Below are 10,788 nucleotides of genomic sequence, written 5' to 3' on the forward strand. Positions count from 1 at the left end.
GCACCGGGGGTGGGTCTGGGGGGGTCTCGGGGCGGTGCCGGGGGTGGGCCCGGGGGTCTCGGGGCGGTGCCGGGTGGGTGGTCCCGGCGGCGGGGCGGTGCCGGTCCGGGGGTGGGCACCGGGGCGGCCGTGCCCGGCGGCTCCGGCAGGTGGAGCCCGGTCCCCGCGGCGGGCGGGCGGACGGGCCGGGCGGGCCGGGCATGGCGGGGTAACGGCGCGGAGCCACCATGCGGCCCCGCCGCCTCCTGCCGCCGCTGCCGCCGCTGCCGGTGCTGCTGCTGCTGGCGGCCGCGGGCGGGCGGCGGGCGCGGGGCGCGGCGGAGCCGGGAGCGCACGGTGAGAGCGGCCTTTGTGTGCGGGGCGAGGGGGGGAGCCGCCGGCAACACCCCCCCCCGCGCCGACCTCCCCGCCCGACCCCCCGCGCCGACATCCCCCCGGCATCCCTTCAACCCGATCATCCCCCAGACAGACCCCCGCCCCGACCCCCCTCATCCCCGCCCGACCCCCCGCGCCGACATCCCCCCGGCATCCCTTCAACCCGACCACTCCCCCCGCGGCACCACCCCCGACCGATCCCCGCACCGACCCCCCCACCCCTGACCGATCCCCGCACCGACTCCCCCACCCCTGACCGAGCCCCGCACCGACATCCCTCCCCCCGGCAACCCCTGGCCCCGACATCAACCCCCGACCGACACCCCGCCAGCACCACCCTCCGCCCGACTCCCACCCCAGCACTCCCCGGTCCCGACACCCCCGTCCCTGCCCGCCCCAACCCCGCCGCGCCCGCGCCCCCCGTCCATCCCTTCCATTCACCCCCCTGCCCATCCTCCGTCTGCCCCCGGCTCTTTCTGTCCGTCTGCACCCCCTCTGTTGCTCCCCCCCGTCTGTCTGTCCGTCTCCCCCTCCCCGGGCGGTTCTGGCCACTGGCGGGCAGAGGGTGATGGGTGGGGGGTGGGTGGGGGGCCTGGGCAGTGCCAAGGGGTGCGGCTGGGTGGGTGGGGGTCATGGGCAGAGCCTGGGGGAGCTGAGGGGGTGGGGGTGGTCCCACGCCTTGGTGTACAGGATAGTGGGGGGCTGGTCCTGGGCAGTGCCAAGGGTGTGCGATGGTGGGTGGGGGTCACAAACCAGGGGGGTGAAGGAAGTTGGGTGGGGATGATGGGCAGAGCTTGGGGGTGCAGGAGGGTGGGTGGGGGTCTTGAGTAGCGCCCGGGGGTGCAGGATGGTGGGGGGTGCATTGGGCAGGCAGGGGGGGCCTTGGGGTGCAGCGCCACTGTGGGATCCCTGCGGCTCCCTGTGATCCCTCACCCCCATCCCAAACCCTCCTGGCAGTGCCCCTGTGCCAAGGTGAGACGTGTCCGGGGAGTCCTGTCTGTGCTGGCTCAGCTCCCCACTGGCATCACCCCTGCCCGTCCCTGTCCCCGCGGGGTGACAGCGGTGACGGGGCTCCCCACTGCCACCCCGGGGCCTGGCACCCCCGCCCATCCTTCGTGGGACCGTGGGGTCAGACTGGGAGGCACTGGGGAGCCAGCGGGGGGGGCAGTGTACCCCGTGGTGGCCGTGCCAGCCTCCGGGGACCCCTTGGAGAAAGTGGAGGGACAGGCAGTGGGGAAGGGGGCAGCCACGGTTGTACCCCCGCGCTGGGGGTGGCACCACGTACCCCCCCCCTCTCCGGAGGACAGCTCTGTGGCTGTCGGTGTCAGCTGTCCCCCGGCAGCTGCGGGTGGCCGGCTGTGGCCGCGGGGACATTCCTGCCCCTGGGTGCCGGCTGTCCCTGCTATGCGGGACCCCCATCCCTGACCCCCCCCGGTGCATCACTAAAGCAGCTGCCGCGAATTCTCCCCCTCGCCCATCGCCACATCTGGGCCATATGTGGGCGGGGGCGGGGGTGGGCTGGGTGGTGGTGGGGGGCTTTGGGGGGCAGGGGCTGCGGGGAGACAGGCGGGGGGGGCCGGGAGCCCCGGGGCGCGGGATGAAGGAGGTCGTTGCCTGGGTGACGGCGCCGGAGCCGGGACCGCTGCCAAAGGCTGCGGATCATGCGCGGGAGCGGCGCCGGCTCGGGGGGGCCGGGGGCACACCAGGGTTTAGGGTACACCCCCCCTTGAGCCGGGCCCACCCCTGCCCTGCAGCGGGGATCGGGGTGGGGGAGCACCCCCTGTGCTGCTGGTGGGGCCCGCTGGGGTCGAGACCCCCCGAACTTGTGACACGTGTGAGTGGCACCCTGGGGGGTGGCCCTCCCTGGGGGGGTGGGATGTGACTGAGTGCACCCACTCAGATGGGCATGGCTCCCTGGGGCCATGAGTCCCCTTCAAGGGGGAGCAGGGTGGGCACAGAAAGGGGCACAGGGGTGGTGCCCACATCCCCCAGGACAGTGTCTGTTGCCTGCTGGGGGGCACCTGTGACCCAGCTGGGGGGTGGCTGTGACCTGTTGGGATGATGGTCACTGAGATGGGTCCTACCACCTGCTGGGATGGTGGCCATGGCCCATCAGGTTGGTGGCCATGACTCACCAGGATGGTGCCCATGGCCTTCTGGGATGGTCCCCATCAGGGTGGGTCCCACCATCTGCCAGGATAGTGACCATGGACCACCAGGGTGGTGGCCATGACCCACTGGGACAGGTCCCAACACCTGTTGGGATGGTGCCCGAGATTTGCTGGGGTGGTGGTCATGACCCATCAGGATGGGGCCCACCATTTTGCTGACATGCTGGCCACCACCTGCTGGGATGTTGACCATGACCCATCAGTACAGGTCCTACCACCTGTTGGAATTCTGGCCATGACCCACTGGGACGGTGGCCATGAACCACCAGGATGTGTCCCAGCACCTGTTGTGATGGTGGCCCGTGACCTCCTGGGCTGGTGGCCTCTGACCCCCTGGGCTGGTGGCCATGATCCACCAGGATATGTGCCACCATCTGCTGGGATGGTGCCCGTATCCCACCAGGGTTGTTGCCATGATCCACCAGGACAGGTCCCACCACCTGTTGGGATGGAGGCCATGACCTGCCAGGATGTGTCCCACCATCTACTGGGATGGTGGCCTGTGACCCCATGAGGGTGGTGACCATCACCCATCAGGACACATCCCAGCACCCATTGGGATGGAGGCCCAGAACCCCCTGAGTGGTGCCTATGACCCACCCGGACAGATCCCACCACCTATTGGGATGGTGGCCATGACCTGCCAGGATGTGTCCCACCACCTGCTGCGATGGTGGCTTGGGACCCCCTGGGATGGTGGCCAGGACCCCCTGGGATGGTGGCCATGACTTGCTGAGATGGTGGCCAGGACCCCCTGGGATGGTGGCCATGACTTGCTGAGATGGTGGCCATGACCCATCAGGGTGGTGGCCATGACCCGCTGGGAGAGGTCCCACCAAGCCGTTGGGATGGAGGCCCTGGACGGTGGCCCTGGACTCCCTGGGATGGTGCCCACGCTCCACCAGCACAGGCCTCACGACCCACCAGGACACCCCTGGCCCCATCGCCGTGTCCCCCCCTGGTTGTCCCACCATGGGGGGTTGCCACGTCCTCCTTAACCACCCCGTTTGCCCCCAGAGGTGCTGCTGCGGGTGCAGGTGTACGAGAGCGGGACGCTGGCCCCGCTGGCCCAGGCCGTGCTGGACGTGTTCGGCGCCCGCAGCGCGCTGGCCGCCGGGACCACCGACCACACGGGCACGGGGGTCCTGCCCGTGCCCTACCGCCTGGGCTCCTGGCTGCTCGTCACCGCCGCCCGCCGCGGATACGTCACCGCCTCCGCGCCCTGGCGCGTCACCAAACTGCCACGTGAGCCACCACGGGACACCCCCGGGCAGGGGGGCCTTGCTGGGGGGGCTCTGAGTCTGACTGGGGGGTTAAATTCCATACTGGGAGGCTTTAAGTCCCCGCGAGGGTCCCCGGTCCCTTAGCGGGGAGCTTTGAGCTCTGATGGGGGGACACAGTCCCTTACTGGGGGGCTCTGACTCCCATATGGGGTTCAATGATCCTTACTGGGGGGACACAGTCCCTTACTGGGGGGCTCTGACTCCCATATGGGGTTCAATGATCCTTACTGGGGGGACACAATCCCTTACTGGGGGACTTCAGGTGCCTGTGAGGGTCCCCAGTCTCTTACTGGGAGGCTCTGAGCCATGATGGGGGGGATACAATCCCTTACTGGGGGACTTTAAGTCCGCTTGGGATTTTAAATTCCTTACTGGGGGGCTTTGAGTCCGTATGAGGGTCCCCAGTCCCTTCCTGGGGGGCTTTGAGCCCCTAAGGGGGTTCAAAGTTCCTTACTGGGGTGTTCTGAGCCCTTGTCAGGGGGACCCTGATTCTGATTCTTCTGATTCTGTTGATCCCTTACTGGGAGAACTGGTCCCTTACTGGGGACCACAATCCCTCATGGGGGGATTTGAGCCCCAAACAGGGTCTCATGTTCCTCCCTTACTGGTGGTGGGGGGTTCCAGTCTTTTACTGGGGTTCCTTGATCCCTTACTGGGGGCCTTCTGCCCCTTCCTGAGGATCCTCAGTCCCTCTGGGGGGACCCCAGTCCTTTCCTAAGTCCCAAATTCCTTCCTGGGGACCCCCAGTCCCTTTGTGGGGATCCCAATCCTTTTCTGGGATCCCAATCCCTTACTGGGGATTCCCGGTCCCTTACTCAGGCCTCAGTCCCTTCCTTATGGGGGACTCCAAAGAGCCTTTGGGTTGGGAGTCTTTTACACAAGGGTTTTTGGGGGGTCTGGCCCCTTTGGGAGGAGACAACCATGTCCTGGTGGCCCCAAGTCCCCCCTTTCCAGGGTTAGGGGGTTGCAGGACCCCCTTGGGATGAGCTCCAGCCCTTGTCCCCAGGGTGGGGGGGTGGCATCAGTGGGGTCACCTTGGAGGGGGGTGGGACATGGGGGGTGGACAAGGGGGGTGGGGATGCAGGGATGGGGTGTGCAGGGATGGGGTTGGGGATGGGGATACAGGGATGGGCTGCAGGGATGTGGCTGCATTGGCGTGGGGATGGAGGGGTGCAGGGATGGGGGTGCAGGGATGGGGGTGGAGGGTTGGAGGGGTACAGGGATGGGGGTATGCAGGGGGTACCCCCACCCTGCCCACTGCCTGCCACCACCTGTCCCTGTCCCTGTGCCAACATGCCCCTCACCTCTTGCTGCCCTGGCCCCCCTTCCCCACCCTCTCTGAGGAACCCACCACCCCCATTCCCCCCTCAGTTCCCCCCATCCCCTTGCCCTGAGGGGTCTGTGTGTGCGTGTCTGTATTTGGGGTCCCCCCTCACCCCTCCCCCTGCCCCCCTCGCAGTGTACGCCTCCATCAGCCTGTACCTGCTCCCGGAGCGCCCTGCCACCCTCATCCTCTACGAGGACCTGGTGCAGATCCTCCTGGGATCCCCAGGTGAGCCGGGGGAAGGGACGGGGGTGGCAGAGGGTGGCACCGCCGGCTCCCCCAGGTGCTGCCACCCCCGCCGTGCCCCGCAGGTGGCCGTGGGCAGCCGTGGGCGCAGTTCCCTCGGCGGGCAGCCCGCCTGCCCCGCAGCTCCACCTACAGCCAGCTCGCCGCGTCCCTCACCACCGCCTCCGGCCCCAGCCTGGCCCGCGCCTTCCCCGCCTTCCTCGGCGCAGAGCAGGACGGCATCGGTATATTTGCTTTTTCTTTTACTTTTTTATTTTTTCTTTTTAATTTTTTTATTTTGTTTTATTTATTTTATTTTGGTTTTATTTCTATTTTTCTTTTTCTTTTATCTGTATGGGGTTTTTTATGGTATTTTTATTTTTCTTTTTAAAATTTTTTTATTTATTCTATTGTGGTTTTATTTTTCTTTTTATTTTATTTCTATGTTTATTTTATTTTTTATTTTAAAATTTTAAAATTTATTCTATTTTGATTTTTATTTTATTTTTATTTTATTTTTATTGTTATGTTTATGTTTATGTTTACTTTTTATTTTATTTTTTATTTTTAGTTTTAATTTATTTTTTAAATTTTAAATTTTTAATTTTTTAAATTTTATTTTATTTTTACTTTTATGTTTAGTTTTATTTAATTTTAATTTTTTTTAATTTATTTTTCATTTTTATTTTTATTTTTTATTTTATTTTAAATTTTTATTTTAAAAATTATTTTTATTTAATATTTTTTAAATTTCATTTTCATTTTTTAATTTTTATTTTATTTTAAATTTTTCTTTTAAAAACTATTTTTATTTAATGATATTTTTTAAATTTCATTTTCATTTTTTAATTTTTATTTTATTTTTGGGTTTATTTTTTACTTGATTTTTTACTTATTTTTATTTTCATTTATTTAATTTTATTTTTTAATTTCCATTTTATTTTTATTTTATTTCACTTTTGTTTTTTTATTTTACTTTTAATTTTTCTTTTAAAAATTATTTTTATTTAATGATTTTTTTAAATTTCATTTTCATTTTTTATTTTTTATTTTATTTTGGGTTTATTTCTTATGTTATTTTTTACTTATTTTTATTTTCATTTATTTAATTTTATTTTTATTTTTTAATTTTCATTTTATTTTTATTTTATTTCACTTTTGGTTTTTTTATTTTACTTTTAATTTTTCTTCTAAAAATTATTTTTATTTAATGATATTTTTAATAATTTTATTTTTAAATTTTTATTTTATTTGTTATATTTTATTTATTTATTTTTATTATATGTTATTTTATATTCTTATTTTATTTTTTACTTTATTTTTTATTTATTTTTGATTATATGTTATTTTATATTTTTATTTTATTTTTTACTTTATTTTTTTATTTATTTTGATTATGTTATTTTATATTTTTATTTTATTTTTTTACTTTATTTTTTATTTATTTTGATTATATATTATTTTATATTTTTATTTTATTTTTTTACTTTATTTTTTATTTATTTTGATTTATTGTGTTTTATTGTTTTATTTTTGCACCTGGGACACTGTGGCCCCATTGGCATCCCCCCCTCTGGATGTCCCCTCGCTGTCCCCGCAGCCAATGGCACGTGGCTGGAGCTGGCGCCGGTGGCGGCTCTCAGCGTGCACCTCTTCACCGGGAACGGCACCGAGGTGCCGCTGGCCGGCCCCGTCCATCTGTCCGTCCCCTTGGCCCCCGAGGCCGCCGCCGTGGTGGCCACCAGTGTCCCGGCCTGGAGGTTTGACCCCAAGAGCGGTGAGTGCTGGGTTTGGGGGTTTCTGGGGGCAGGGGGGTGGCAGAGGGGTGACACGGGTGGTGGTGGGGGGTGTGATGAGTTTGGGGGGTTCTCAGCCCGGTGTGGGTGTCCCTGCAGGGCTGTGGGTCCGGAACGGGACGGGGCTGATCCGCAAGGAAGGCCGGCAGCTGTACTGGACATTCATCTCCTCCCAGTTGGGATACTGGGCAGCGGCTCTGCCCTCCCCCAGCACAGGTGAGGTGACACCGGTGGGTGCCACCAACCTGTGGGTGCCACCAACCTGTGGGTGCCACCAACCTGGCTCCTCCTGGCCCTGGGGACAGACTGTCTCTGAGTGGGGTGGGGTTCCCCTCTGACCCCACTGTCCCCAGGGCTGTCTGGGGGCCTGGCGTCACCCTGAGGTGCTCTGGGGAAGGGGGTTCCCCTCTAACCCCCCTGTCCCAGGGCTGTCTGAGGCTGGGGGGAGGTCACAACGTCCTGGGGTTTCTGGTGGGGGGCTTCTCCCCCTGAGCCTGTTCCTGTGGGGAGTGGCACCACCCCAGGGTGCTCTTGGTGGGATGGGGGCTCCCCCTCCGACCCCACTTTCCCCAGGGCTGTCCAGGGGGGCAGTGGCAGCCCCCTGGGGTGCCCCTGAGGGGGTTGTTGCCCCTCTGACCCCGCTGTCCCCAGGGCTGGTGGCGATGGCGGCGGGTGTGACGGACATCACCACCTACCACACCATCTTCCTGCTCACCATCCTGGGTGCCCTGGCCCTCCTCGTCCTCATCCTCCTCTGCCTCCTCATCTACTACTGCAGGTCAGCACCCCCCTGACCCTGGTGGGGGGTGGGAACAGAACACCCCTCTGCCTCCCCCCCGCCCGACATTCCATGTGGGAATGGGGGGTCAGCACCCACTGTAACCCCTGGGTGCCCTATAGCTGGGGAGAGCATTCTCTGGCATCCCTATGGCTGGTTATGAGGAGGGGGCACCACCCCACTGCCCTTGGGAACGGGGGGCACGACCTCCCAGCACCCATTGGTGTCCTATAGCTGGCTATGGGGAGGGGGCACCACCCTGTGGCACCCCTCAGGTCCCCTCTAACTGGATTTGTGGAGGGGAACTGCCCTCTTGGCACTCCTGGGTGCCCTAGAGCTGGATTGGGAAGGTGGACACCAATCCCCAACACTTCTGGGTGCCCTAGAACTGGACTGGGAGGAGGGACACCAATCCTCAGCACCCCTGGATACCCTCTAGCTGGATTGGGAGTGGGGGACACCAAACCCCAACACCCCTGGGTGCCCTAGAACAGGATTGGGAGGGGGGACAACCATCCCCAACACCTCTGGGTGCCCTTTAGCCGGATTTGGGGGACACACAGCACTCCCCAGTACCCCATGGTGCCCTAGAGATGATTTGGGAAGGGGTACACCACACTCTCCAGCACTCGGAGTGCCCTAGAGCTGGATTTGGGAGACACCACTCCCCAGCACCCCCTCCTCCAGCTCCCTCCAGCAGACGAGGGAAGCGAGGGGGGAGTAGTGGGGGACCCCCGCACCCACGGGTGCCCCCCTAAATCTGCCCCCCCGCAGGCGGCGGTGCCTGAAGCCCCGTGCTCAGCACCGCAAGCTGCCGCTGCCGGGGCCGCTGGACGGGGCGCGCCGGGACCAGGCGACATCCGTGTCCCAGCTGGACCTTCTGTGCGGGGGCAGCCACCTGGAGACCGCCTCCTCGGGGGGGGACACCGACCTGCCCACCCCCAGCCTGCCCCCCCCGACCCGCGAGCTGACCCCGGCCCGCCCGGACTTCTTCCAGCCGCCGGCCCCCGCCCCGCTCCGCGCCGGCCCCCGGGGGACCCCCGCGGCCACCCTGGCCCCCCGCCGCCGCCAGCCCCCCGCCACGGAGGACTATGGGCGCCCCGGAGATGCCTTCGGCCTCAGGGCCGCCCGCTCGGTGGACGGGCTGCAGCCCCCCGAGGAGCAGCACCCCCGGGGCACCCCCGCCTTCCCCCCGCGGCCCCCCTCGCCCTCGGGGTTCTCCCGCTACGGGGGGCAGCCCACCGAGCACCCGCTGCCTGAGCCGCCCCCCCGCCCGCCCTCGCTGGCGCCCCCCGGCCCCCTCCTGCTCTGCGGGCCCCTGGACCGGGGCGGGGGTCCCGAGGATGTTTACCGGGGGGTGATGCCCACCCTGCTCATCCCCGCCCGGTACATGCGCCTGGCGCCCGGTGAGCCGGAGGGACCCCCCGAATCCGATGGGGGGTCCAGCTCCTCGGCAGCCACGGCCGCCCCCCCGGCCCCCCCGTCCTCCGGGCAGCCCTTTGAGGAAGGGGAAAACTGGGGGAGTGCCCGTGCCCCCCAACCGGTGAGCGGCTCGGTGGCCATCCCGGTGCTGCTGGACGGGTCGGCGGTGGCCCAGCTCAACGGGGAGCTGCAGGCGCTGGCGGGGCAGCAGCTCCTGGAACTGGGGGGTCCCCCCCCTCCCCGAGCCTGGTTCGTGTCCCTGGACGGGCGTTCCTCCCAGGTCCGGCATTCCTACATCGACCTGCAGGGCAGCGAGAGGGGGCCCGGCCCCGCGCCCCCCGCCCGCCTCCCCCGGGCCGCCGCAGCCGGGGGAGAGGACGGGGGGCCCCGGCCCCCCCTGCCCGCCCCCTCCCCCGAGGACAGCTCGCTGGCCCCCTTGCTGGAAGCGGGGAGCGGGGGGCGGCGGGGAGGGGGCAGCGGGCGCAGCAGCGCCAGCGAAGCCCCCCGAGATTCCCTGACCAGCCCCGAGGAGGAGGCGCTGACGGAGGCGGGCGATGGGGGGGACGAGGGCGGCGACCGCAAGAGCCCCTGGCAGAAGCGGGAGGAGCGACCCCTGATGGTCTTCAACGTCAAGTGAGTGTGGGGAGGGGGGGCAAGTCCCGGAGGGGGTGCTGGGATGGCGGGTACTCTGCTGCTGTCACCCATCCCATCACCAGTGTCCTCTCCCGTCACTGTCCCGTCCCACTGCCATCCCATCCCATCCCCATCTTTATCCCATCCCAGCCCACCACCATCCTGTCCCACCCCATCACAACCCCCTTCAACCACCATCACATCACCCTGCCACCACTGTCCCTTTCTGCCACCACCCCTCCCTGACCCTGTCCCTGTCCCACCCCCACCCACTCTCCAGCCAGGGGAGGGGGCACAGGGATCACCACCAGGCCACCTCTGTCCACATCTGCTTGGGACCCCTGCCCTGTCCCCTCTGTGTCCTCCCCATGACACCACCTGTCATTTGGGGGGTGGGATTTGCATATTCCATGTGCCCCCCCCCCCCAGTCCTGAGCCATGTCCCTGTTTGTGTCCCTGCAGGACAGGGGGGGCTGGCACTGCCCCCCGAGCCAGTGGTGCCTCCAAGCTGCCGTAGGAGCCTGGGGGGTCCCTGTCCCTGCCCCCCACCTCATCCCCCTTTGGATTTTAATTGTGTTTCTAAACGTTTTCTACGTGGTGAGGATGAAGAAGGGCCAGTGGGGGCCGGGCTGGCAGTGTGGGGGGACATGGGGACCCCCCCAGGTGCCAGGCTGGGCAGGGAGCTGCTGCCTGCGCCTGCCTGCACGTCCTGCCTGCTCCTTAGAGGCATTAATATATTAAACACACAAAATCCCCCCCAGCCTCTGCCTCCTGCCTCCGT

At 61.7% G+C, this 10,788-nt stretch overlaps 1 protein-coding gene across 1 annotated transcript; it reads left to right on the forward strand.

The window, feature by feature from the left end:
- Window positions 1–212: 212 nt before the first annotated feature.
- FAM171A2 (family with sequence similarity 171 member A2) lies at window positions 213–10,767 on the forward strand. Its single transcript, XM_027734083.2, has 9 exons — window positions 213–336; window positions 3,564–3,791; window positions 5,289–5,381; window positions 5,465–5,623; window positions 6,979–7,155; window positions 7,274–7,390; window positions 7,826–7,952; window positions 8,727–10,007; window positions 10,470–10,767. The coding sequence occupies exons 1-9, from the start codon at window positions 228–230 to the stop codon at window positions 10,522–10,524; spliced, it is 2,346 nt and encodes a 781-aa protein (XP_027589884.2). The 5' UTR covers window positions 213–227; the 3' UTR covers window positions 10,525–10,767.
- The last annotated feature ends 21 nt before the right edge of the window (window positions 10,768–10,788 follow it).

This window comes from Pipra filicauda, unplaced genomic scaffold (assembly GCF_003945595.2).
Source record: "Pipra filicauda isolate LSUMZ 115617 unplaced genomic scaffold, ASM394559v2 scaffold336_size1087642_pilon, whole genome shotgun sequence".
Classification (NCBI taxonomy): Eukaryota; Metazoa; Chordata; class Aves; order Passeriformes; family Pipridae; genus Pipra; species Pipra filicauda.